The following is a 27,848-nucleotide window of genomic DNA, read 5'->3' as shown; positions in this document are numbered from 1 at the left end:
TGCGCCTTCGCCGCACAGAGAACGGAAAAGACCCGCCTCGAGCGCGAAGGGAACCCGACACACCGGGATACCGCTACCACCCTTTTGTAAAAGGCGGGCTGGCGAGCGGAGGTGCGGCCCCTCCCTCCGTGACCTGGATCTTCCTCCGCAGCAGGCGGAAGGAGTCCCTCCGCCCCGAGCGCTTCCGGCGGGGGGTGGGGGGGAGTGAGGGGAAACCGCGGCTGGTGGAGCCGGTTGTGCCATGGGGAAGAAACACAAGAAACACAAGGCAGAGAAGGCGGAATGGCGCTCGGCCTCCGCCACCGCGTACAGTGGTAAGAACCAGGGGTGGTACAGAGCGGGGGGGAACCATCTTTGAACCCGGGGGCGCGTTTACCCCGTCTCCCCCCCCCGTGGCTGTCGGCAGAGCCCGGCATCCCTTCGTGGGTTGGGTCGCAGCGGAGCGCCTGGAGGGAGAGGCCCTTGTGGGAATGCGGGAGCTGCCAGGGGCGGGCGAGCGCGCGCCCCGGGGCCAGGCCGCCGGCGCCGTCTGGTCGTCCGTGGGGGGCGGGGGCTGTGAGGGGTGGGGACGAAGGGAGGTGGCGAGTTGCGGGGCTCCTGAGCGGCGGGGAGTGGGAGAGGGGAAGTGGGCGGTGGCCGGAAAGAGGCGGGAGGCTGCCGCGTCCGCGCCAGGGCGGCTCGGGAGGGGCATAGGGAAGGCGGAGCGAGCGCGGGGGGCGTTGGTGTGGGGTGTTCTGGGCACCGAGCGTTTTCGTGGTTCGAACGGCTGTTACTGATGGATTTCGGTTACCGCGCTGCTTGAGTGGTAGTTGGTTTCATCTTAATCTACCAAGGATCTTGGGAGGTTTTCCGGGAAAGCCGAGGAGTTATTTCCTTATGTGTTACAGATTTGTGGAAACTCATGGTGTAAAATGTGCTGAACAACTTTCTTAACTTGGATTTGTTAATCTTAGCTGTTATTATTCTCGCCAAATATATTGCATGTATTTTCAAACAGCACCAAATTATTGTAAACAGTATTTCTAGAAGAAGCATCAGTAATTGGTGTATGCTGTCATCTCCATGTGTATTTATGAAATGTTTTACTTTTTTAATTTAGATTATGTGGATAAGCCGTTGGAAAAACCTTTAAAGCTGGTGCTTAAGGTTGGAGGAAGTGAAGTGACTGAACTTTCTGGGTCAGGGCATGATTCTAGTTACTATGATGACAGATCAGATCATGAGCGAGAAAGACATAAAGAAAAGAAGAAAAAAAAGAAAAAGAAGTCTGAGAAGGAGAAAGAGAAGCATCTAGATGATGAGGAAAGAAGAAGGAGAAAGGTAAGCTCTGATTTTTAGAATTCAGACATACTAATCTTCTTCATGCTTGCTTATCAGATCTAGAACCTGGTGCAGAGTACCAGAACCATTTTTTTTTTTTTTTAAAGTCACTGTTACAAGAAGCTTGTTGTTTAGAAACTGCACTTCACAAATGTAGAAAATCCATGTGTTCGGTTGGTTTATTTCTCCCCTTTAAAAGAGAAATCCCAGTGATGATTTTTTGAACAAAGTAAAAGGTTTTTTTCTTATAACTGCTTGGTTTCTTATCCGTTTGCTTTGTTTGTAGGTATGAAGGCTTCTGTTTTTAAGTTGGATGTTTTGTATTTCAGCCAGGTTAGAAATATGTTTTGCTACCCTTTGAGGAGAGTATTTTCAACCTAATCTAGATTGCATCTCCATTCCTGAGATATGCCAAGTTATTGGACATGTGAATTGATATGTTTACTCAAAACAGCTTTCTGAAATCTGATCTGTTGAATACTGTGGTACAACAGTCTTGTTGGCTCTCATTTAGAATAACCTGCATGTTAAGCTTTTGTAGCTTTGTTGGTAGCGAATGTGTGGTCACCTTAGTTGTCTGTGCTGAGCCTTTAGGAGTTAGATTGAAATCAACAAGGCATTGACGGTATGGTTACCTATGCAATTTTGTTTCAATAATGTTTCTTTTGTGTACTAATGATTCTCTGACCTCTTTGCTTTTTTAATTCTCTTCTGTCATGTAGTTTTAATATTCTCAAATGACAGTTTTTCAGTACTACTTTGTATGTGTGTATGGCTAACATCTGTTGTTTTGAATTGATTTATTTGTTAGGCTTGTATTACTTGAAAGTGATATACCTTGTAGGATCATTCAGAAGCTCTTGAATACAGGGCAGACAGTTGAAAATCTTCTTTGTACATTTTCAAATGTTTCAGTTTAAAGCATGGCTGGGAATTGAAATGTAGCAAAACAACTGTCTTTAACACAAGATCTTGCAGCATCAAATCAAATTATTTGTTTTGCCTTTGCTAAACTGGGGGGGAGGGTGTTTGGAATTTTTTTTTCCTAGAACTTCATTATGAGTGCATACAAAAGAAGCTAATGGATAGATAAGTAACAAAACTGTAGTATAAACAAGGTTTATGAAAGTATGATTTCCTGCGCAAACATGAATAATGACTGTAAGATTTTAGGAATGACTTGGGCATGCCTTTGCTTTGAAGCTCAGGAAGAGATCGTTAATTGCCACTGCTGTTACAGAGCATTTCTTTTGGTTCTTTCATAGGCTTCCTAAATTACCAAGTACTTTATCGATTCCTGTGTAATGCACCAAACAACAAAAGCACATTGATCAAAGCAGAGCTACAGACTGATATTTGCTGAATAGTAAATTAATTTCCTTTGCTTTCTGGTGTAGCTTATTATCATGCAATTTTACATATAAATAGCTTCAGAGTTTAACATTCAATTCAGTGAAAGTACAGTAACTAATGATAGAACAGTAGTATATTAAATACAAAGAAACAAAAGGTGAACAGTATGAGTTCTAATTGGAGAATAAAATTGAAAAAGTGACAGTGAAAACGTATGCACTATTATTTAAACAATATTGTTTAAATGGCTCAGATATAGATTGAGTATTCCAAACGAAAAATCATAGTCTCTAACCTTTTAGTATATGGGATTGCACATTCCGAGTATGTTCTTCTAAAATCTGTCATCTTCCTAATGTGATAGGAAGAGAAAAAGAGGAAAAGGGAGAAAGAACAGTGTGACACAGAAGGAGAAACCGATGACTTTGATCCTGGGAAAAAAGTGGAGGTTGAACCTCCTCCAGATCGTCCTGTCAGAGCATGCAGAACTCAGCCAGGTGAGCAGTATGAAAAATCAAATGATCTTGGGTGTTTTTAAAAGCATGCACAACAAAGCTTTTGTCAAAGGTATCAAAATGTAAAATTTCCATGAGGATTTGCTGAAATCTAGAGACTTTTTTTTCCCCAACTTTCTGCTATCTGAAAAATCAAAAAACAATATTCCTCTTGGTGCCCCTGGGTTTAAATAGGTTTGTTTTCATGTGACTGAACTTGCCAAGGACATCTGTCTCTGGATCCTGTTACTTGGCAGAATAAAGGTAGTATACTTTTGTTATTGTGCCTAGTGTTCCCCTAATTCCTTTTCCTCAGCAATTCTTCAGTATTTACAGAACAGTGGCCAGACTGTCTGAAACTAAGTTTTGCTCTGGTTAAGGGAGAAAATCTTGTGGAGACCACTTAGCTGTTGTTATGGTCTTTTTTTATAATCTGTGTGGGGGTTTAATTTTAATGTCTCTATTTTCATCAAAAGTATGTCAGTAAGTTGTGATAGGGTGTCTCTAAAGACCATATTTCCCTCAGTTTTCATTTACCAATCTTCCTTAATTGTCATCACCAGCAAAAATACTTATCAGTTGTGGGTGGTAACTTCTGCATGTTTAATCCCTTCAGATTTTGCCATGCTTTCTCTATGTGTAGCCATTGCTTAACAGTTAAAACTCAACATTATCCAGTAGAAACTTTTACTTACAAGAATTTTCAAATACATTGTGATCTCAGTACACGTATGCCTGGAAATGGAACTTATTAGCAGAAAGTTGGGTCTTTAGGAATATTTTTAGTCTTGTCTTGGAAATGCTGCCTGTTGACTGGTCAAGAAATTTATTGATGAATTTTCTGATTCTGACTACATATTAAATTGAGGAATGGTGTCCCTAAACTGTCAAGGTGACCTAATAGGAGTAACTGAAATTTTCTGGTCAAAACTTTACATCTCTGGGTAGTCTGGAGCCTTGAAAAACTGACAAGCTGAAAACTGATATCTATATTGACAAGGCTTCCATTTTCATCTGCTTGGAAAATGTTATTCGAAAGCACATAAATTTTCTTGCCTATTCCAGTTAAGAAGGAAAATGTCTCTCTATTATCATGATGAAGAGTTAGAGTTCTAATTCTAGATTTCAGCATGCTGCTTCTTTAGGTCTGTTGCCAGCAATTCTTTAACTATTTGTCACTCTTCTTTTTGATAAAAAAAGATTCAGAGAAGCTAAGTTCATGGGTGTTATGGTAAACAAGCCATTAAAATTGCACAAATAGCATGTTGTAAGAATGTGGATTTCCCAACTGCACTATTTGAGCAACCAAGTTTCACTTTTCTTTTCCTGTAAAAATGACACCACCTTACTTTCACCTTATTAATATATTTTCTTACAACTACTAGACTTAGCATTACATCTGATTTAATGTCTACAAGGTTTTAATGTGATTAAAACTCAGTAAGTAGTAAAGGAGAAGAAATAGTTACTGTATGCTTAGAAATCTGATGTGTTTCTGCTTTGAAATCCATGTCACATTGACCTTCAGATCAGTACAAGCTGTACTCGTAGTTAAAATTTTCTGTCTGGTATTTATATTTTTAAATAAATAACTATACCTGTATTCTGTTTTATTGCATTTACGTCTATTTCTGTCTCAAACTGCAGCTGAAAATGAGAGCACACCAATCCAACAATTACTGGAACATTTCCTTCGACAGCTTCAAAGGTATTAAGCATATCGTAACTACAGCTGTGTCGACAGTGTCTAATGCATATTTATGTGTGTCACTTTACAACTTCTTTTCCTGGTTTTCTGTTTGAAAACAGTGCCTGAAGAATGGCTGTAGTATGTTTGGTAATGTTTGTAACCATGTCAGACCTGGTAGTTTTTAAAGATTAATTGAGGAAAATATACAATTATAGCTTTTCGCGGTGAGCTGTTTTGGGCAGAAGATATGTTGCCATTATAAATTTATTAAATATTAATGACTTAGCTAAGGAATTAAAAAGCACTTATGAATTTTAATAATTTATAAGATTGAACTGTTCTCATGAAATTTTGTTTTATTGTGTGTCCTGTCAAATATCAAAGCAAGTTTATACATGCTTACTTCATAAAACTTAATTTGGACAGGCTTTTTATTTTATTGTTTTCCATAAGATGTTAACCCTGTACCTCATGTTTAAAAAAAAAAAAAACCAAACCAGAAAACCGCAAAACAACAAACAAAATACTTCATTTTTCTTTTTTATTAAATAGCAATAAGCTGAATTTGGAAATTCTAAACACTCTAGTTATTTGTAGAGGACCTTGTGAACAAGAAGAGTTGAAGAGGTTATTACTCAGTGAAGCCAAAAGACCCATTTTGAGTGTAAATAAAGACATAGAAAGCAGTGATTAAGTAATTCAAGAACTTGCTGAATCTCTTTCAAAAAGTCTACAAATGTGTAATCAAAATTTTCTCCTGTATCAGGAAATTTTTCAAATATGCTTCTGTTTTATGAGAGTGCTTTTAGTGTTTTTTCTTTTTTAGTAATACTGTTCTTTTTATAGCATTAATGAGATATAAAAACAGTTATCATTTTGTTTGCTGATATAAATGTATTGTTTTTATTTTTAGGAAAGATCCTCACGGGTTTTTTGCTTTTCCAGTCACGGATGCCATTGCTCCTGGATATTCCATGATAATAAAGCACCCCATGGATTTTGGTACGATGAAGGAAAAAATTGCCGCGAATGAATACAAATCAGTGACTGAATTCAAGGTGAATTGATAGAGATTTAGTTATTTCAGAACTCTTTAGTAAGAAACTGAAAATCCTTTTAACTGTAGAAGCCTTTCTGACAGTTATTTTAATGTGCATTTTTTCATGACTGAGCACTTTCATATATTCCATGTGTTAGAATGGGTTTCTTGCTTTGTTTTTTCACTGTGGAAGATGTGTCAGATTCTGCTACAAATTACTGTGGAAATCAAAAACGTGCTCTAAAGTTCTATGGAATTCACGCTGCTATACATAAGCATGATTAAGACTATCACAAAGACTTAAGCGGTTGAAGAACCTGGAGCTCCTTTTTTTTTTTTTTTTCTAGGCCTGGTTAGATTGATTAAAAGGCGATTTTGACATGTCTCCAGAAAACGGTGGATATACTTGTTATGGTTTGGGCATTTTGTATAAGATTCAGTAACAACTGTGTGCTTTTTATCTTAAGTATCCTGTTTTCTATTTAACTTCATTTGGAATGGTCTTTTGGCAGAAACTTACTTGGCAAGTTTATTAGCAGCTTGCCTTAGCTATTTTATGTATTGCTATTTCTGTAATATTTTATTGGATGCACTGTGGATTTACACACAATGCAGTAAGAAACCTTTTCATGGCTCCTGGAAGGAAAGGATTCTCTTTAAAACTAAGTCATGAAGTTCTATTAGCTGCCTTCAGTATTACTGTTTTCTAGCGTGGTGTTGATGTAACAGTAGACTTGGCAGAGAGCACTGGTAGGGTTGATTTCTTCTAGTGAAAAGCCCAGCAAGGTGAGCAGAGAATGGCTTTATTTCCTCTAGGTGCTTTGACAAAGATTGTTCTGTTTTCTTATGTATGCTTTATGTTTAAAAAACCATATAGAGATTTATAGGAAATAGTAAAGAAAGCAAAAATGCCTGGAGGTCTGCAGGGATGAACAAGTTGCTCCTGGACAATCTCAAACAGAAGAAGGAAGCCTACAGAGGGTAGAAACAAGGACAGGTAGCCTGGGAGGAATACAGAGAAGTTGTCTGAGCGTCCAGGGATCAGGATAGGAAAGCTAAAGCCCAGATAGAGGTGAATCTGGCCAGGGGCATAAGGGGCAACAAGAAAGCCTTCTACAGGTGTATCGGTGACAAAAGGAAGACTAGGGAAAATGTAGGCCCGCTCAGGAAGGAAACAGGAGACTTGGTCACCCAGGACATGGAGAAGGCTGAGGTACTCAACGACTTCTTTGCCTTGGTTTTCACTGGGAAATACTCTAACCACACTACCTGAGTTGCAGAAAGCAAAGGCAGGGACTGGGAGAATGAGGCACCACCCACTGTAGGAGAAGACCAGGTTTGAGACCAGCTGAGGAACCTGAAGGTGCACAAGTCCATGGGACCTGATGAGATTCGTCTGTGGGTCCTGTGTCCAAGCCACTATCCGTGTCAGTTTGGTGAAGTTCCCGCTGACTGGAAAAGGGGAAAGAAGATTTGGGGAACTACAGGCCAGTCAGTCTCACCTGTGTGCCCCACAAGATCATGGAGCAGATCCTCTGGGAAACTGTGCTAAGGCACATGGAAAATAAGGAGGTGGTTGGTGACAACCAACATGTCCTCACCAAGGGCAAACCGTGCCTGACAAATTTGGTGGTCTTCTACAACGGTGTTACAGTGTTGGTGGATAGGGCAAGATCAACCAACATCATCTACCTGGACTTGTGCAAAGCATCTGACACTGTTTCATATGACATCTTGGTCTCTAAATTGGAGAGACATGGATTTGACCAATGGACTGGACTACTTGGTAGATAAGGAACTGGCTGGATGGTCGCACTCAAGGAATTGTGGTTAACAGCTCAATGTTCAAGTGGTGACCAGTAATGAGTGGCATTCTTCAGGTGTCGGTATTGGGACTGGTGCTGTTTAACATCTTTGTTGGTGACGTGGATATTGGGATGGAGCGCACCCTCAGCAAGTTTGCCGATGACACCAAGCTGTGTGGTGCAGTCAACACTCGGGAGGGAAGGGATGCCATCCAGAGGGACCTGGACAGGCTGGAGAGGTGGGTCTGTGCAAACCCCATGAATTTCAACAAGGCCAAGTGCAATATCCTGCATGTGTGTTGGGGCAATGCCAAGCACAAATACAGGCTGGGCGTAGAATGAATTGAGAGCAGCCCTGAGGAGAAGGACTTGGGGGTGTTGGTTGATGAGAAGCTCAACTTGAGCCAGCAATGCACACTCACAACCCAGAAAGCCAACCGTATCATAGCCAGCAGGTTGAGGAAGGTGACTCTGCCCCTCTACTCCACTCTTGTGAGACCCCACCTGGAGTACTGCGTCCAGCTCTGGAGCTCCCCAACATAAGAAGGACATAGACCTGCTGGAGTGAGTCCAGAGGAGAGCCACAAAGATGATGAGAGGGCTGGAGCACCTCTCCTATGAAGACAGGCTGAGAGAGTTGGGGTTATTCAGCCTGGAGAAGAGAAGGCTCTGGGGAGACATTATAGCAGCCTTCCAGTTTCTGAAGGGGGCTACAAGGCTGGAGAGGGACTTTTTACAAGGGCATGTAGTGATAGGACGAGGGGTTATGGCTTTAAACTAGAAGAGGGTAGATTTAGAATAGATGTTAGGGAAAAAAAATTACTATGAGGGTGGTGAGGCACTGGAACAGATTGCCCAGAGAAACTGTGGATGCCCCATCCCTGGAAGTGTTCAAGGTCAGGTTGGATGGGGCATTGAACAACCTGGTCTAGTGGGAGGTGTCCCTGCCCATGGCAGAGGTGTTAGAACTAGGTGATCTTCAAGGTACCTTCCAACGCTAACCATTCTGTGATTCTGACGGCATTGCTATTATGAATCATAGGTCTCTAAATTCTGTGGGCTTGCTGGATTGTTTTATTCAGCAACTTAAAAAGGAAGTTTGAATGGGAGCTCCATGGCTCTATTTAGTTACAGGCAAGGTTGCAATAGTGAAACTGGCAGGATAGCAACCTAAAAAAAAAGATCACAGCATTGTTTAGACTGACAGATTTATTTTTTTGTGAAGGACTTGGTTTCTGCTGATACTGTGAGCAGCAATAAGTGGTTGCTAGAAGTCTAACAAAGAGGTTGGACTCCCTTTCTAGATATGAGTGTACCTAATTATGCTTAGTCTTTGTAATTCTTTGTCATACAGAAATGAAGTTTATAGGTTTTTGACATCTAAAACAAGGTCTGCTCAAAGGGTAATCTTTCATTTCTGATATACCTGTTACAGCTAGCATAGGCTAGTCACAAGCCAACAAATAATCTGTCTAAGAGTAGAGTCTGCAAGAACCATTTGCTGCATATAGAGGGAAAATTGTTGCAGAAAACTCATCAGTTTTGCTGCTGAAAAAAGAGTCTACTTCAAAGTTGGGCAAGCAAAAGACTCTTCTGTGTCCTTTTGTGCATCACTTCAAAGGCCGTCACTAGCTCACATGGGCTTCTTTATCTGCTCATAGTTTGGTCCTCCATGTCACCTTCTCAATTTGTTTTTGTGATGGTCTCATTAGGTGAAGGCAGATGGTTTAAATGCCATAGGAGGTCACAGACTATCAATTGTAACCCAGTTTGCTTACTTGCTTAGTATAGGGTTGGTGATAACTACTAAATGATTAGGGGAGCACTGCTCTGGCACCATTGTATGGAAACAGGAAGTAAAACAATTTTTTATTTTACAGAATCTGATCAGTATTGCAGTAGGGCAAGGTTAATATTTGTAAATGTTGGGTGCCAGAGAAAGTCTTTAGAAAGACTTGTGTGTCCAACTGCAATAGTTACTTTCAAAAATCTTTGTCTCAGCAAATCTATTCACTGGTCTGTAAACTCAATGGGTTAACTTTTCAAAAAGCATACCATTCTGTTTGCATACACTTTTGCACATAATCAAGTCTTCATCAAATGTAGTAGGCTCATGCACAAAAACATTTGGGTTTGTGTCTACAGAATAAATGAAACCTAATTGCTTGAACAATTGTTTAAGTCCTGAAAAGTTATTAAGAGAGAAAAATACATTCTTAAATCAGGTGCCAGTTTAATTTGTTAGGATCCAATTTGTGAAGTGCTTGGAAAGACTACTGCATGATACTTGGTAATTGATTTGCCAACTTCAGAATTTTTCAGAGGCATATATTGTCTTTTTAATTCAATGTTTCATAAAGTTTCTAGTAATGCTTTCTGTGTTTTGCTTTACAGATCACTAGCATGTGACTAGAAAAAAAGGCACCCTAAAAAAGCTTTTGCAATCTGCAACAAATTGTTTGGGTTCTGTTTACAGTGGAGTGTGTTGCACCTTTGTTTTGGGAACTTGCATCAGTAAAAAATATTTGAAATTATCTATGACAGATCACCATTCAAAGGAGAACACAAAATCAGACTTGGCTGTTCGGTTCTTTTGTTGCATTGGATGAGCATCTAGAAGGCTTTTTCTTATGCTCTGAAGTATTTTTTCTTTTTTTTTTTTCTTTCAGTGCAAGTGACCAAAGAATTGGTCAAATTACTAGAATTTATATTATATGTAAGATACTTTGTATCTTTCTGATGTCATTGTATTTCTCAATTCAATTCTGATTTAGAAGGTGGGAAAAACACCAAAAAGTACTTACCTTGGTGCCTCAGTCCTAACAATTACTCCATTTCTTCTGTTTGGTCTGTTTGCATAAGGAGGAAATGTTATATTTGTCATTCAGGGAAAAGGTTGGGTTTTTTTATAACCAAAAAGCCAACTCCAAACAAAACTGAGCATCTTGAAGAAGCAAAAGGCTCAGACCTTTGCAATCCTGTGTTACCATTTGGCTTGCATTTACTCCATGAGCTTGCTGCTAAATATTGTGTTCTTCACAGACCTGCCATGATGAAATGGTACCTTCCAGTCATTTAACAAAGGTGTTAAAATTTTAACAGTTCTTTTGTTTTGTATTTTACAGGCAGATTTTAAACTGATGTGTGATAATGCAATGACTTACAACAGACCAGATACTGTTTACTACAAGCTAGCCAAGAAGATACTGCACACAGGCTTTAAGATGATGAGCAAAGTAAGAGACCTATAAAAAACAAAAAGCATAAACTCTTTGGGTTGGTTTTTTTTTTGTCATACTTAGAAGGAACATAATTAATAACAATTAGAAATGTTATTTCATCAATCTGTGATTAATTATAGCAGCGCCTGTTAGCGCTGCTGTATTTAAGGACTTGATAGCATTCTTGTTACAACCACACCCTTATTTCTAAACCTCATTGGCACCACTGAAAACTGTAGGAGCTTCTTCCACTGGTGGAAGCAATTAAGATCCACGCATGTAAAACCCAACTGTAAAACATTGCTTCTGGCCAAAACTTTGAAAACAAGATCTTATTTAAGTTTTATTTCTGCATAAACAAGAAAGTTTTTAGTTTTTGAAGGTGGTGGGTGTAGGGGAGGTTTCAGGCTTTTCACAGATGCGTATGTGGAAAGACTTTTTACTCAGATACAGTTGTTGGCTTGTAAAATGAAGTTATTTTGGTCAGCTGCTCTGTGTGTGTGTGTGCGTGCATGTGTTACAGTTATGGTAAGTTTTGTGTAAAATAGGCAGTTGTCTTTGCATATGCAGTTTTTTTGTTTGTTTGTTTCTCTCTTGATAGTTGGGCTGCAGAAATTCTGATGCCATGCTACCATGACCAAATCATGTTGCATCGCCATTGGAAACGAGGCATTAAGAACAAAATAAGGCCATGGCCATTCCCATCCCATCCCATTATCATAGCATCTTGGCTATGAGGGAAAGGTTAAGTCCCTGCCGCTCTGTCCTTTCTGATTCTAGGAACGGCTGTTAGCTTTGAAGCGCAGCATGTCGTTTATGCAGGACATGGATTTTTCTCAGCAGGCAGCTCTTTTGGGTGATGAAGACACAGCAGTTGAGGAACCTGTCCCTGAAGTTGTTCCTGTACAAGCAGAGACTACCAAGAAATCCAAAAAGCAAAATAAAGAAGTTATTAGGTAAAGGTTTTAATGGGCATGCTTACTGGTTTGTTGGAGCTTTTGTAATATTAGACAGCAGCAAAGAACTGAGGAAAAAACCTCCTTTCAGCCTTTCTCCTTGTGGTCCATAGGATAAATGGGCAATTTTATTTATTTGTTTATTTATAGAACTAGGTTAATAACTCAGTGATTCCCAACTTGAAACAAACAATTCAAAAAAATGACTGCATATCCTTTTAAATGCTTACAGTTAATGTATAAGTAGATATTTTTATCCTTCTTTGTGTTATATAATGAGTAGTTTCTTCTCATGGTGGTTTGAAATGTTATTTCATTTTTAACATAGCCACAAATAGCTTTTGCATTTTGTCCTTTTATTTCTTTCTCCTCCCCTCTCTCCCCCAATTTTATTTTTTATTTATTATCTCCCCCAATATATTTATGATTTACTGTGTCAAAATCTAAAATGGATCTTTCTGGGAAGGCAAAGTGGCCCCAGATCAGTAAATTATGTTATTTAACTTTAGTTTTATCTGGCAGGTTATAGAGGTACAGGAGGTTATTTCTGGAGCAGGTGATAACATCTTCCCAATGAAATCTTACTAAGCTGCTTTGTAAATTATATTGCTAGTGCGATAGCTATCTTCCAGCTAATAGGAACCCCTGTGTCACAGAGTCAGGTTTTTATAGCTAAAATCTAATTTTAGTCAAATTTAAGGGTTTTCTTTTCTATTTTATGATTTTAGCAGAAACTGTGATTTACAAGCAAATTATGTTTTTTAGTGTTCTTACATAGATGTCCTAGGATAGATGTTGGATTTAAATTTTAGAGCATTTTATCAACTAGAATTTTATGAAAATAAAACAGTAACAGAGCATTACTAGTCGTGTAGATATGTTCTGCAGGCTTTTTTTCTGAAACATCCAAAGTAAAAAAAAGTTAAATGTGACTTGTTATTTCAAGTTCATGCTCTCTCATTTTTTGTTAAAAGTGAATTTTTTTTAAAAGTGAGTTCTAATCAGCCACTTGTTGGCGTTTTTTTTTTATTACTTCAAGCATTTTTGTAATCCTGCTTAATGTCTGGTGAGAGAAGTAATATTTGGGTTTTGTAGTTGTTTTGTGGAAATAGGAGACTGGAACATGTATCTTCAGAAATAATTTTAAACTGAGTAAATTTTTTGGCTGGAGCTATTCTAATGTAAGCATACGGAAACATAGCTGTTGCTGTATCGTGGAGAATTATCAAAGTGTAATTTGTTCTTTGTTTAAGAATTACCTGAAAGTACCTTTCTGTAAACAAGACTTGACTGAGGTGGGAGAAGGTGTTTTGGTTTTTGTTTGGTTGGTATTTTTAAGAGACATGATGATTTGGTTTGTATGGTGCCCAGAATAATAGATTTTCTCCTCTGATTAATTGTTACATAAACTCTGTTACTCCACTTGTTGTGAGCTCATCTTCAAATACACTTAGCTAGCAGAGGAAGAAATTGAGACTGCCAAGCAATATAGTACTGCTTTGTCTTTAATATCTACATTAGCATACAGTTCAGATAGTTAAAAATAACTGACCTTTAATTTTATCCTGATACCAGTTTCCTTGCAATTAATTGTGGTATAAATTTCCTGTTGTTTTCAGTGTTTATGTAACTTTAGTAGTTACAATTAATTTGTCTTTTCTAATTAACTTTACCTTTTAAACACTTGTATTTTGGCATCAGTAGGATAGGTATTATTCTTTTTGATGTACAATACAAGCTTTGAGGGAGAATCGAACATAATAGCAAATACTTTTGCCTTCATATTTCACAGTTAAAAACAGAGAAAGAGCTGAAGTCAATGCTTGCGAAGTGTTAAAGCAGTTTAGACCTCTATACTGTAGTTTAAAAGTGACTTGATCACTTGGACATCCTAACATCTAAGTAGTTTTTGAAAATTTTGTCCAGGATGTTGCAACCTTCTGAACATTCTCTCAAAATTCTCGTCCATTAAGTATTCTGTAGAGTGTGATATAAAGTGCCAGTTGTTGAGGTGTTTCCTGCTGCGTACACAATCTCTTAAACTTTCAATGAAACAAAAATCGTATAACACATTTGTCTCATCATAGTATGATCCTGTGATCTTTTTATTGTCTTTAATAGCAAAACTTTCTTGTGTATCGGATCTGAATCTCTATACAGAGAGAAATTCTTAGCTAAGCAAATGGAAGAAGATACCCCAGGAGAGAGAAATGGATTTGGTGTGAGGAGATGCTCTACCCATTACCTAAGGTGTTTGGCCCTGGTGTCTAATGTCCATATAATGCCCTGAAAGATTTTGATGTACGAAGTTTATTTTAAATATATAATATAATGAGGACTGCCATATCCTACCGATACGTTCACACTTCCCCTTATAATACTATCTTTCTCTAATTTTATATAATGGCTAAGATATGTCCTGTTCTATTTTAGGTATGCTTATTTGTTATTTTTTAAAATTTTTTTGGTGTTTTCATTAAAATGGATCTACTGAAAGATAAATGTTAAATACTGTAATTTCAATGAGAAGGAATGGTGTGATTGATAATGATTAGGAATACTGATTGCCAATATTAACAAACAGGAATTAAAGGACTCCCTGTTAGACTGGGAACAGTGTCCTACTTTTACAAGCAACTAAATGACATAATCCTGCTAAATGCAGCCTGTTGTTTTTGTTTCTCGGATTAGACTTACACAGTCTCCATTCCTTCATCATGTAACTTTTTTTTCTGCATCTTTCTGTTTGGAATTTGTGAAAATAGCATATTCATGCATGTGGGAGACTAAGGACACATACAGCATTCACCTTTTATTAATACAGTTTTAGTCCCAATCTCTGTTTTGTAATACTTCCTTTATTTTCATCAAGGTACAGAAACAATTACAGTTTTGAAGTTCAGTAGTTTGGTAGTTCTCAGCTTCTGCAAAACTTCAGTTTCATAATATGATTATAATTCCACTTAAGCTGAAGTAAACTGACACTGGGAGAGGAGTGGGACTGATTGTTCTATTTAGCAAACCCAGAATTCAGCCGTTTGTTTTGTTTTAGCTTTTAATTTCTGCAGCTACTCCTTTTCTCTTTCTTAGTTGCATATTTGAACCTGAGGGAAATGCGTGCAGCCTGACAGATAGCACTGCTGAAGAACATGTCCTGGCACTAGTGGAACATGCAGCAGATGAAGCTCGGGACAGGATCAATCGATATCTACCCAACAGCAAGGTCTACTGCACAACAAAGTTCACAATTTAATTTTGTGTCTGACTATTGAATGCTTTGTTTCATCTTAGGGAACAGGCTTCAGTATTACTGTTTCTGACACACTAACGTCTAGGATGTATGCTCTCTGCGGAATACCAATATGACTGTTGTCTATCATTTGGTTACCGCTGAAACCTATTGTACGGTGTCCTAAATGGATCTCAAGTTGTATTTTGTGTTGAACATCTTTAGAAATTCCCTAGCAGAAAACATTGAGATGTTGCTCAGTCTTAAATCTGTCTTCCTTAATTGCAACCCTTACCATGGAAAGTGATTAAAATAGCATCACACTCTTCTTATTGTTGCAGTCTCAGAAAAAACAAGCTTTGGCATAGGCTGAAGGGTGATTAGGATTCCCCTCCATCCCCAACCCAAGCAATTAATTGATTTTTTTAAGTGTTAAATTGCTGCTTTCAATGAGCAGTCCAGAACCTCTTGTAGGTTCATACCTACAAGTAGTAGCTGTGAGCTACAGCACATCTTTATGTGAATAAACATACAGGCAGCCTTCAGTGACTAGAAAAAGATAACAATAATTTGTCCATGTTGGAATTTTGGACAGTGTTAACCACAGGTTTCATCATCCTGAACATGATTCTGATAGCGTTCCATGTGTTTCTTTTTTGTGCTGTTCCAAGAGTTAGAAGGAGCAGCTCAGTGATACTGTTAGTGCAGTTTTCTCAGCATGATCTGTAAATGGGCTGTGCTTTTCTTAGCTATGTGATAGTGGTGGATGACTTCATTACTTCATGCTATGGTTGGAGCGAATGCTACAGGCATTTGCTACAGGCCTACGTTGAGATATATTTACTCTGTTTCCCTTGCATCATGTGGCGTCTTATTACCACCATTATACTTTGTCCTCGTTTCTCATTCTATCACATACTCTAGTGACAACTGCAATTGAAGAAATAATCAGGATGTTGCTACATCCTGCATTTTTCACCTATTTTTTTTAACATCTGTTTCAGAAGAAACATGAGCTTTGAAGCATTGGTGGTAGCAGTTGTGTCTTCAAACTTAAATGTCTGTTTCTTGGACAATGGCCCTTGTTATGCAGTCACCTTAGGCTCAACTGGATTAGGAAGTAAAGCCTCAACTGAAGAAGCTAAACCTTCTCCCGCTGTTCAAGAACAATGGGAGAAGGTTTAGTTTCTTCTATATATTTCTGTTTCTTTGGATAATTGGAAGACTTGCTAGGATTGAAGGCTATTTGAAACCTCCGAAGAAAGAGTGGCTTTTAAAAAAACCTTTAAAGCAATACCAATCTTCCGCCAATTGCTAGTTTTACTGAAAAGGCCTTTCATGTGGATGCAGTCAGTTTTGCAGTGTTCAAGAAAGAGTTATTCTCGGTGTGCAGCTCTTAATTGTCTAGGTGGTTAATCAGCTAGATAAACCACTAAAGGGCCCACTGAATCTAGGTAACACTGACACATTCTTAGAGTTCAGCTATTGTTAACTTTTGCCATCACTTGAGGTATTGTTCCTATTCATTCTTTTTCCAGCATTTGTCACCTTTCCAGCTTTGGCCTTAGGTATGGAGAGAGTCTTAAACTTTTTAAGAGCGAAGGGAAGAAAAAAACAAAATAGGGAAGAGATTTATTGTTCAATTTACTTGGAAGTATTTACTAATATTTCTTTAGAGAGGGCATAGTTTTCATTTTCCATCTTTACTGAGAAGTTGCAGTCTTTTTTGCATGATTCACATGTAGTCAGTTTCTGACAGTAGCTTAGTTTGTTGCATCAATTCTGGCTCTATCTTTACAGACCCCAGTGTGTTCTACTGTCTTTTTAGCATTGTATTTGTGTGCTCTGATTGGTCTGTCATAGAACCTCTTCCTCTTTAAGAATTTGATAGTGTGTTCATGAAAGTACTTCTAATTAGAGAAAGTTGTGGGTTAGATATAAAAACAAGCAGTTCAGTCTTGATTTGAAAATAAACAATGAGGTAGATTGTGGATAGGAGTTACAGTCCTGCTCCTAAAAAGAAAATGTGTTCTAGGCTTGGCAGTCAGAAAGCCTGGCTCCATACTAATTATAATGGAATTGTTTTTTGTCTTAGATGCAAACTTTAGATCTGATTTAGGAAGATGAATAAGGAGTTGTATATATGACATGAACTTTTACTCCTAAGTCTTCTGTTCTGAAGCATTTTCTAGGCGGTGATAAATAGATGTGACCCAAGATTCTCTGTATTAAAAAGGGAATACCAGAGTACAGGATTTGAATACAGCTAGAAATGCTTTTATAGTTTTCTGTGTGAGTAAGTAACTCCTTCTTTGAGTTTGGACTGTTTTGAATGATTGCTTCTATATCTTTGTGGTTCTATCTACAGATTGGTTATCTGAAAAAAAATGGAGATGGAACTTTATTATTTAGTGTAGTAAATTCGTCTGATCCAGAAGCAGAAGGTAAATGCCATAATCTTACAAGCAAACATTTCTAATGCTGATTGTTCTAGCAGATTTTGAGGTCTTAACTGTACATACAGGTCCTCTGTAGTATAGACGAGGGGTTTTTTTTAAAGAAAAAAATATATTCCCCAAACCATTTTCCCCAACATTTATATTTAGTATCTCCAATATAAGATGTTTCTCTTTGCCTTTCAAATTTTCTCTCTTCAGATGCTCTCTTTTACTAATGCTAACAGTAAGGTGGTAAAACACTATCTATTTATAAGTACTTATACATTGCTACAAATTTACAGAGAAATTGGAAGACAGGCCTTTGCTCCAAGTACCCTGTAGTGTTAAATAATAGACAAAAAAGGTGAATGAAAGTACTGTAATCTTATATAAATGTACAATCCAGAGATGCAAATACAGAATCACCTTTTACCTTTTTTTTATTTCCTAATTTAAATTATTAGCTAAATTTCAGTTTTAAGTTAATAGGTTTTGCTTAATTGTTTTTTCTTTAGTTCCTTGATCCTTTCTGTGGGTTTTTGTTTGTGTTACTACCATATGTTATTTATATTATGTTACACTTTCCACATAATTACCATTAGATTCCGTAAAAGCCAGAGAGATTTAAAATAACTGGAAGTGTCCTAAATGTTGGGATTTTTTTGAGTTTAAAAACATGTTCCAAATTATTTGAGCCACTTTAATTAAGCAGTTCTCAGAATTTTAGAGGAAAGAAATATTACTGTAGCCATAATGGTAATTATCTTAACAAGGTTCCTTACGAGGTGTCTGGGTTTCAATAGACAAACTACCACTTAGTCAACATAAGAAATTGCTTCACTTCAAAATATCTGAATCTTGAATGTTTATGAACCAGCTGGTAAAACTTTTTAAGATCCTGCTGTATACTTTGAAAGTGAAATAACTAAGCAAGCCATAGATCTTGTGAATAACAGATGGAAACGTATTTACAGCCTGTATTTGAAATTTAAATGGAGAACCTGAATTACACTACCTATCCTTAATAAAAATGTACCTATTAAAAGACATTTAGCCTTTATGGTAACTGCAGCTTTTTAAAATAGCAAAATCTAAATATTCAGCATAAATAAATTTGAAACATGAAATATTTTTCTAAACATTATCTTTTTTAAAATCAAATTATTAGAGGAAGAGACACACCCAGTGGATCTGAGTTCACTGTCAAGCAAATTACTACCGGGCTTCACTACGCTGGGCTTTAAAGATGAACGAAGAAATAAAGGTAAATGCTAAAGAATGTTTTAACTTTGTGTTAATTAAGAGTTTGAGCAATTTCTTGATATAAAATAATTTCAGGTTATATCTGGCTCCAAATGAAAGCTCACTTGGTTTTTTGTATAATATGTAATTATTGCTTTTATAGCAGAATGTATTTTAATTAAATGGACTTTTTTGCTTATTAAACATAACTTAAGTAGGAGTTCACAGATTAATGTTTTGCCTTAGTGTTGTAGCCACACTAGAAGCTTTCAAATAATGGTACTCCATTTTCTTTGAAGGAAATAATTTTTCCTGAGCAACTGTACTTAGAGTTGAGGAAAAAAAACTTCTTGGTCATTTGCATTTTTGTATCCTATGACAAGGATTTCACAAACTGGATTTTTTTTTCTAGTATTGACATTATAAATAGTTTCTAATCTGCTCTCCAGGAACTGACTGCCAGACAGCAGTGAAGTAGACACACACAAAAACCAGAAATAGAAAAGGGGGGGGAGGGGGATGACTCTTTTTTTGTGGGAGTGGGATAGTTAACTTAGTTCTTTATTTTCCACTAGTATAAGTACATTTATTTATAGGCTTAAAATAGTTGCACTGATTCTAGAGTCTGGAAGTATCCTTAAGATACTGCGCTTTATTTCGGTTGGAGAAAAAAACACACTGCACTTTCTGTATCTGTTTCAGAAAACAAAATCTTTTTTTTTCTCCCCCTCCCTCCCCCAGTGATCTCTTATGCTTGTGTTCATCATTTGTCATCTCTTTCTTCTACCTGTCTAGTAACCTTTCTTACAAGTGCTAGTACAGCACCTTCCATGCAAAACAACTCTATATTTCATGATTTGAAATCAGATGAAATGGATCTTCTGTACTCAGCATATGGTGATGAAACTGGGATACAGTGTGCCTTAAGGTAAGCACTTCCTTATTAGGAGGCCTGACATCTCATAGCAATTTTATGAGAAGCAATTTGGACTAAATATCAACTAAGGAGCTTCCAAATCCTGTTATATTTTTTTCTAAAACTTATTTTAAAAAACAAGTCACTATAAAACTTGAAGCTAGCTTTCATCCTGGTTCGTGGTTTGTTTTTTGGTTTGGGGGGTATTTTTTTTTTTTTCTCATTTGCACTTTTAAGTTACCCTATTTTATTGCAAGGCTGTTACAGATCTTGTTATTAGAGTCTTTCACCACAAGATATTATAGGTTGCTAAAGATTTAGCATTTTGCTTTAACACAGCACTAAATAGGCTTAGATATGCAAATAATAGATTTCAGTGACTTTAAAACAGTGATATTTTTCAAGGAGTTTCAAAACAGTTAAAGCCACTGGAAAAGGAAAATGCCACTTTTCATTAAATTGTCAATCTTGGAGGAAAAGAATTAATCACAGGCTTTTTTCTTTCTTTGTTTTTTTTTTTTTTTTTAACCCACTACCAATGATAGTTCAAGTGAAAATTTGCTGGTAGTTGTGAAAAATAAATTTGAACATACATTTATTTCCATGAAAAAAAAAAAACCACCACCCTATCTTGAAGGCCTTAATTGCTTTTCTGAAGAAGCATAAAAAATAACAAGGAAAATGTAGGTGTAATGCAGCGTAGTTGGGGAAAACAATATTATAAGTGGAAATATTTTTTAGGAAAGTAAACATTTTCTCTAATGCTTATATCTCTGTTCCTACTAGCTTACAAGAGTTTGTGAAGGACGCTGGAAATTACAGCAAGAAAATAGTAGATGATCTTCTGGACCAGATCACTAGCGGAGATCATTCCAAAACTATTTATCAGCTAAAGCAGGTGTGTCCTTGGTGCTCAGAAACATCACAAGTTCATCAAAACAAGAATGGACATGTTTCTGTTATTGTATGAGATGCTTTGTTTTCCATTGTTAGTTTAAGCAGCGCAGGCTTAGCTGTTCATGCAAGCATGCAGTGAACCAAATTAGAAACTGAATTAATCAGCAGAGAAGTAATCTTTTTCTTTTCTCCAGTTAGATCAGTTCTCCAATGTGGTTCACTATGTGACTGCAGAGATGAAGTGCCAGGGGGCACAACATAGCAGGCGGAAGAAGGGACCAACCAACTGAATGGTGTTTGGATGGCCCTGTCACTCAGTGTCATGACTTACATATCTGGTTCTGAGTTATTTTGCGACACTTTTGTTAAGGATTTTTTTTTTCCGTAATTTAAATACAAAATATATTCCTTGTGGAAGTATTCTTTATTTGGAACATTGAATTAATGTTGGAGAACAGATCAATATCACTGTACAGGTATCTGTTAACCAACAGTGCTAACTTTTAAATTCATATAATATGTCTGAAGGAAAAACTTTTAACTGATTTCCAAAAGCACTTTACCTATGAGATTCGTACTAAGACTGGAGATGAGGTTTTTCTCAGAAGTGTGTATAATTCTAGTAGCAATATTTGCATTCCCAAGACAAAATAGACCATTAGAAACTAGGAAATCTTGTTTCATGTTACCTTCACTCTGAAAACCACTCTTAGTTTGAAATAATTATTTGTTTAAAATTATGACATTCTGAGTTATTCAAGAATAAAGAAAGGGAGGCAGTGTGGAGAATGGAAAGTATTCAGACTTCCTGACATGGTGGAAATGGTATTATGCTAAATCTCTGCAGCCAGACTGCAGGCTGGGTGATGTTTGGGGAAAATGAGACAGTAGAATGAAGGATACAGAGGATTCTTCAGAATTTCCTGAGTATTTTTTTCCAGTTGCTACTGGAAAAAGATTGTATATGAAATGGGAAGAAATGTAAGGGACTAGTTTAAAAAAAATTGAAAGTTCAAAACAAATTGAAAGTTCAAAACCAATATTTTGAATATTCTGTCTAGAAATGTGTGTATACAACAGATTGAAGTTAGCTTTAAAATAAAACGTGTCTTTCCCTTTTTGCCACCTTGTTCTATGAACATTGTTCCAAATGAAAATTTCTGAATACTTTTCAAATGGTCAATGGCTATTTATGGTTAGAAAAGCTCTTTAGTTGTGACATAATGTGGAGATGTACAGATTCTGTGCAATTAAATATGTTTCAGTGATGATGTGCCATGGTGTTTTATGTGTGAGTACTTTGTGAGGCTACATTTGAGTGAGAATTAATGTCTCTGGAAGTGCAACCTTAAATGATTTGGAATCAGAAGTTACTGAAGTAATGACTAGGGTATTGCACTTGAATATAAAGTTCATGGGCAGAAGAAATAATGTAAGGGGACTCAAAGATTAGTTAAAATGCATAATACTAAAATATGTCAAAACAGTAACTGTTACATTGTAATCGCATTACGGATATGTGAAAAAGTTAGCTGTTTCTAGCCTCATTTTGTGTGTGAAGTTTGAATATACTCGAAATTGTACAAGAGAGGTCTTTCTCCTATGTTGAATAAAAGTAATTGTTAGTATTCTTTCTTTCCAGAGGCGAAACATCCCAGTAAAACCACTGGATGAAGTTAAAGTAAGTTATGCTGATACTCAGTCTGGTAGGGTTTTTTTAACTGGAAAAAGTGTCTCAGCATTTAAAGTGGAGAAAGTGATGCTCTCTGGGCTTCCAACATTCAAATTTTCAATTTTGTTTAATGTGCATCTTTTCTGAATAATAATACAGAAAAGCTTGATAAGTGCAGCATATGGTAAAGAAGAGGCTGTTAAATTAGTTCTAAAGAAGCTGTCCTAAGGGGCTATCCTGGTTAGTTCTAAGTTGTTTACGTGAATATATATGGTCACCCATTAGAGAAGAGCTAGTCTTTATTTTTTTGTAAAGGATCTATGCAAACATCACAAAACATAATAGTGTTCTGTGGTAGCCTAGAATGTGGTCGTGGTAAACCAGTGAATTACACAAACTAAGAGTATTCTCAGGAGACATAAGTATAAGCTCTGAAATGTTAAGATCTAAAATATGATTTGATTCTTTAGGTTCTGCCAGTTCTCATAAAAGAAGAACAGAAGTTGCGTAATACCTGTCCAGATTCTTCCAAACAGATTATGGTAAAATGGTTTGTGTGTAAAAACAAACAAAAAAAAAACAATAACACACCACCAACAACAACAAATGAGTGCAAGGATATGCATGCTTTGAAGTAGAAAATTAAAATTACAGTATCTAGAATAAGCTTTCAGTACTTAACATGGATTCTCTGACACTCAGTCAATTTTAGTGGCTTTGTTTGTCCTGTTCTAGTTGAATTCAGGATACATAACTAAATCTCAGAAGCAGAAAGACCACTTAGGAATCTGAAGGATACTTGATGAATACAGCTCATGAATATTTGAGGTTCAACCTACTGTTAAAGTGGAAAAAAACAGTAGTATTTGTCAGTTTTACTGCGTCCATTGAAAATGTCTGTTAGAAAGTAGGCGTAAATAATGCATATCTTATGCTTTCACAGCTACTAATCAAATCTTTTTTTGAAGTGGTAAGCATTTTATCTTGCAAATTATTTGTGACAACAGAAGATATGGATTGTATTCTATGGCAATTCACATACAAATTATATGAGTTACATTATAGCAACTAATAAAATTTATGGTTTTATAAATAGTATGTGGAAGGGTTTGTATTTCTGTAGAAGGTGACTAGTTAAGTTAATTTATGAAAGTGCTAATTTTCATATTTCTAAAAGATAATACCTGGTTGTGTATTTTCCTGCATGTCTTATTCCTCCTGCTAGAATAGGCAACCTCAGACAATTCTGTTAGAATGTGTTTGAAGCTTAATGACCTTTACTTTGGTGTCTTAGTTTTTGCCATTACATAGCAGTATTGCAACAGGTATGGAAAAAGTGAAATTCTTGTAGTGCAGGCGGTATTACATTATCCAAATGTATAGAAAAAATACTTGAGAGACGAGCTTCAGCTGATAGTGTGTATAGGGAGGCCTACCTTACTAGTTTAATTAGTCACATACTAAAAATGTCAATAAATCCAGTGTTGCATTGAGAATGTGAGGGAAAAGGGGATCTGGGAGTGGTTCATGAATGGGGCATATTGATAATGCTTCCCCTCGCCAGGGTTCTGCCATGGGACAGGCGTGAGTTGGGCATCTAACTGAGTCCCAGAGGATTCAGTAATGTTGGTTTCAACAGTCCTGGATGATGAGATAAGAGATATTTAGACTACCCTGCAGATCCCTTGCTATTCATATGACTGGTCAGTCCTGAAACCATGTTGAGCTGCGAGTTGCAGGTTAGCCAAGATGGTTATGAATGCTCCAGTCTTAAGTGCTGTGGTGCATGCTTTTGAGAATGAGGATTCATGCGTTTACCTTAAACATTAAAAAGTTATTATGACAGCTTGTCACTATTGCTAGTCTTTCTGTTTCTTGTATTTTAATAGGTTGGAGAATCCGCTGGAGACACTAACACTTCTGACTTGGACTTTCTCTCTATGAAACCGTATTCAGATGTATCTCTTGATATTTCTATGTTAAGTTCTTTAGGTAAGTAATTAAATATACAAGCCATCAATTATGGTTTAGCCATACTATTTAGGCAAAATAATAGCTGGATTTGCTAAGAATAAAAAAGTGTTCAAAAAGTAGTAATAAGTCTATATTTCATGTAGGTAAAAGTCTAGGGCTAGTACAAGATAATCGAAATCTAGGTCTGTTTTCCCTTTGAGACACCCATGTGTTAGCCAACCTAACTTTTCCTGTACCACTGAAGAAACCAAAGTATTTGTACCTCACAATTTTGATAGCTTTGCTTGTTTTTTATGTGTTCATAGTAACATACATTTTGAGAATCAGTGTGGAGTTTTAGCTTAGAAATGTTATTGCTTCATATGCTGTCTTTTGAAATAACTGAGGAAGTAGGTAAGTATGTGATCAATCATATCACCACTTGGAATGTCCCAAAACTTAATTCAGAATGTGAAATATGCCAGACTATCTATTGTAAAGCATAACCAAGGTAATTGAAAGCTTAAAGAAAAAAAAAAAAATTCTACAACTTATTTCCTTAGATGCAGTATTCTTTGAAAAGCAATTGTAAGTTCTGATGATGCTGTCACTCATTCATTTTATTGCTGTTCAGTAAAAAATGAATAAATATCTTTTTTTATAGATAATGTTTAGACATATGAGCCATACTGAATTTTTGGCTCCACTGAAAGCTGCTTATATTTTTCTTTGATCTTTCTGTAAATAATCATATTTCTGGATTACTTAGCTTCCAGAGAGAGCTTATGGCATTATTTCTTAACGTAATTCTTGCAAAATTAGCAAGGTCTGCAGTGAAGATGACTCAAAGAGAAGGGAAGGAATATGTTTTCCTGTTCAAAGTTGAGGGAAATTTTTTTAAGTCTTCAGATGAAAGAACAGCATATGTTGGCACATACTTCCAGTTCTTTCCAATTTCACAATTTTATTTGGCTTGCTATAAAATCAGTGTAGCTGGAGAAGATACTGTTAAAACCTTCTGTGTTGGGGATGTCTTCACTGCCATAAATTACGTGTTCTATTTTAATGGTATTTTAAGTTAGATATTTAAGTAAACTTTTTACTGACTTCATTTTCTTTGCTGCAAACTAAATGCATTATTTCATGTCTGGAGTTTAACAGATGAGGAGGACAAATAATCTCTTACAGCTGTTTAAATACTGGGGGTCAGTTCAGTTTCAACCATTTCCCATGGCACTCTCCTTCATCCTCCAGTATCGCCAAATGCGTTTCAACATGTATTTCTTGAAACTGAAAACAGATCTGCAGCTATTGCCTTTTAAAAGTGCAAAGAAGAATGTAAGGTGGAGGTCTTTTGTGTGATAGATAACACTTGTGATAATTTATTCCACAATTTTTTTATAGTGACTTGGTAAGTCATGAGTCAGCCTGCATGTGCTAATTACGGTTTTTGTTTGGTAACTGATGGCCCTTAGGGAAAGTGAAGAAGGAGCTTGATCATGACGATAACCATTTACATCTGGATGAAACAACTAAGCTGTTGCAGGACCTTCATGAAGCGCAGGCTGACAGAGTGGGATCCCGGCCATCATCCAATTTGAGTTCTCTCTCCAATACATCTGAAAGAGACCAACATCATCTTGGTAAAGTTGCCTGTGTCACAGAAGTTGCAGTACTTCTGCTCTAATGGAAACTGGTTAAAACACTTTAATTTACATAAATCTTTGCATGAAACTGCTTTGATAAAACAGTGTGCTGACTACACGATCATGTTTTAGTTTTTAGTTACCTTTAGCATGCATATTTAAAAAGACATACTTTTGATCTGTGCAATTAAGGACACTAATTGTAGTTACTTATTTTTTGATTAGGCATGATTGAAGTAATTGTGAAGTAAATTGATACTGACTGGCAAATCCCTATAGGCACTTGCATTTTATGCTTTTAGAAATACGAAGCAGTATATAATGTTTATTTTACTTTGGCATAGTTGTATGCAGCAAGTAGCAGGTGGGATTCTACAATAGCCTTCCATTGTCAAATGTAAAATTCAGTGATAAGACAGGATGATAGGGTAGCATATTCCGTAATAATTTGGTGCTATTTCTAAAAAGGTAGGAGATGTTGGATGGATGATAGTTATATTTTGTGTAATTTTTCAACTCAGAGTCATTGAATAATGGCTGCTTTTTCAAAAAGTATCTAAACTACTGAAGAATCTTGTAACTTCTTTTTCAAAATTTCCCGTTTAAATATCATTTAAATGTCTGTCTTGCTTTGAAAGTTGCAGAAACATGTGAAACAACCATGCTGTTTATATACATAAATATCTCTCCATTATTTTTCTGTACTTTTAAAGGTTTTGATTTTTTTTTCCATATTCTACAGGAAGCCCTTCTCATCTGAGTGTTGGAGAACAGCAAGACATGGTTCACGATCCCTATGAATTTCTTCAGTCTCCAGAAACCTCAAACGCCACTACTAACTAATCTGACGTGTACTATATATGTATTTTGTATTTTAATTGTATTATGTTTTTGTCCATGGCAGAAACTTCAATTTTGTCCTCTTTTCTATGAGGATTCCTGTATAATATTATGATATATGCTAGATTAAACAAAAGAAAAATACCTACTTAGTACATCATGTTGTTAGCAATGTACCAATCCTGCTTTTGATTTGTTTGTTGAGGGAGGTAACTGTCTACTCGTGTGTGAATCTTCACTGAAAAGCAACGACTGTGTTAGAAAAATTTATATTTTATAGAAAATAAAAAGTGATAATTTGCCAAGTATCATGGCAGCAGTCATGAAATGTTTCTAGTAGAGTTATCTACCAGTTCTGTTCAGGTCTTAACTTAAACATCTTTGAGGAGGAATATTTTATTTTAGCAGTGACGGAACTGCATGAACGGTGATCATTATTATGTTCCCCATGTAATAATCTGTAGAAGTTGTGTTTCCCCATGTTTTAAACTCTGTTTTTAATCAGTCTAGAGAATACCTAATTTGAGAGTAACAATATTTGGTAGTTTTATTAAAATGCTCACTACGAGAATTCTACCCTGGATCTAAAAAAGATGGATGTTTTCACGATCCCTTGTGTCTTGAACCACGAAGAAAATATAATTATTATATTTTTTAATTTGATATGTATATTTACTTTGATGGAAAAAATACTGGATAAGGTGTGCTTTTCAGTAATTTTAAGATAAAACTTTTATAATTCAGTACTGATGTAATGGGGATTTTGTACCATTGATGTGTGCAAGCTGTACAGATGTTATGAATTTACAATATTTTGTAAATAAATACTAATAAAAATACAAAACCACTTTCGATGTTGGCAAATATTTTATACTTGCCAGGAGAAAATTTGCATCCTTATCTTTACTAAGTGTAGGAATTTCTGGTCTGAATTCTTGTGCTGCTTTCGTTTTTGTGCATGGCTTTCATGTAGCTGTAAACAAAATTAACTGAATTTCTAGGAACCGGCAAGGAAGTCTGTCAGACAACTGATATCAAAGTCTTGTTAAAGTCTAAATAGGAAGATCTGTTCATTCAAACTGGGTATTTGTGGTCTGGACTGTTTCCTCTCCCTCCCCCTCAGAGATGCCTCTTCCC

General features: G+C 36.6%; 1 protein-coding gene across 9 annotated transcripts; it reads left to right on the top strand.

The window, feature by feature from the left end:
- The first annotated feature begins 155 nt into the window (after positions 1 to 155).
- Positions 156 to 27,561, top strand: BRD9 (bromodomain containing 9). Of its 9 annotated transcripts, none has more exons than XM_082479497.1 (18): positions 156 to 314; positions 1,100 to 1,320; positions 3,038 to 3,170; positions 4,815 to 4,875; positions 5,771 to 5,915; positions 10,827 to 10,937; positions 11,703 to 11,878; positions 14,000 to 14,128; positions 14,969 to 15,101; positions 17,476 to 17,551; positions 18,714 to 18,809; positions 19,583 to 19,715; positions 20,490 to 20,601; positions 22,243 to 22,281; positions 22,743 to 22,814; positions 24,162 to 24,264; positions 25,701 to 25,868; positions 26,614 to 27,553. In XM_082479497.1, exons 1-18 carry the CDS (start codon positions 242 to 244, stop codon positions 26,712 to 26,714), a joined length of 2,082 nt encoding a protein of 693 aa, XP_082335623.1. In that variant the 5' UTR covers positions 156 to 241; the 3' UTR covers positions 26,715 to 27,553. The 9 variants fall into 9 exon arrangements, with proteins under 9 accessions (XP_082335623.1, XP_082335626.1, XP_082335625.1 ...); XM_082479500.1 differs by having other exon boundaries at positions 11,766 to 11,878; positions 26,614 to 27,552; XM_082479499.1 differs by having other exon boundaries at positions 11,763 to 11,878; positions 26,614 to 27,552.
- Positions 27,562 to 27,848: the final 287 nt, after the last annotated feature.

This window comes from Vanellus vanellus (assembly GCF_965231255.1).
Source record: "Vanellus vanellus genome assembly, chromosome: 2".
NCBI classification, from domain to species: domain Eukaryota; kingdom Metazoa; phylum Chordata; class Aves; order Charadriiformes; family Charadriidae; genus Vanellus; species Vanellus vanellus.
Note: the sequence above shows the minus strand (reverse complement) of the source record. Positions and strands in the feature narration are given on the sequence as shown.

Coding starts and splice junctions, on each gene's coding strand:
- BRD9 (XM_082479497.1), top strand. CDS start 242: ATGGGGAAGAAACACAAGAAACACAAGGCAGAGAAGGCGGAATGGCGC. Junction 315..1,099: donor CTCCGCCACCGCGTACAGTG/GTAAGAACCAGG, acceptor TTTTTAATTTAG/ATTATGTGGATAAGCCGTTG. Junction 25,869..26,613: donor AAGAGACCAACATCATCTTG/GTAAAGTTGCCT, acceptor CATATTCTACAG/GAAGCCCTTCTCATCTGAGT.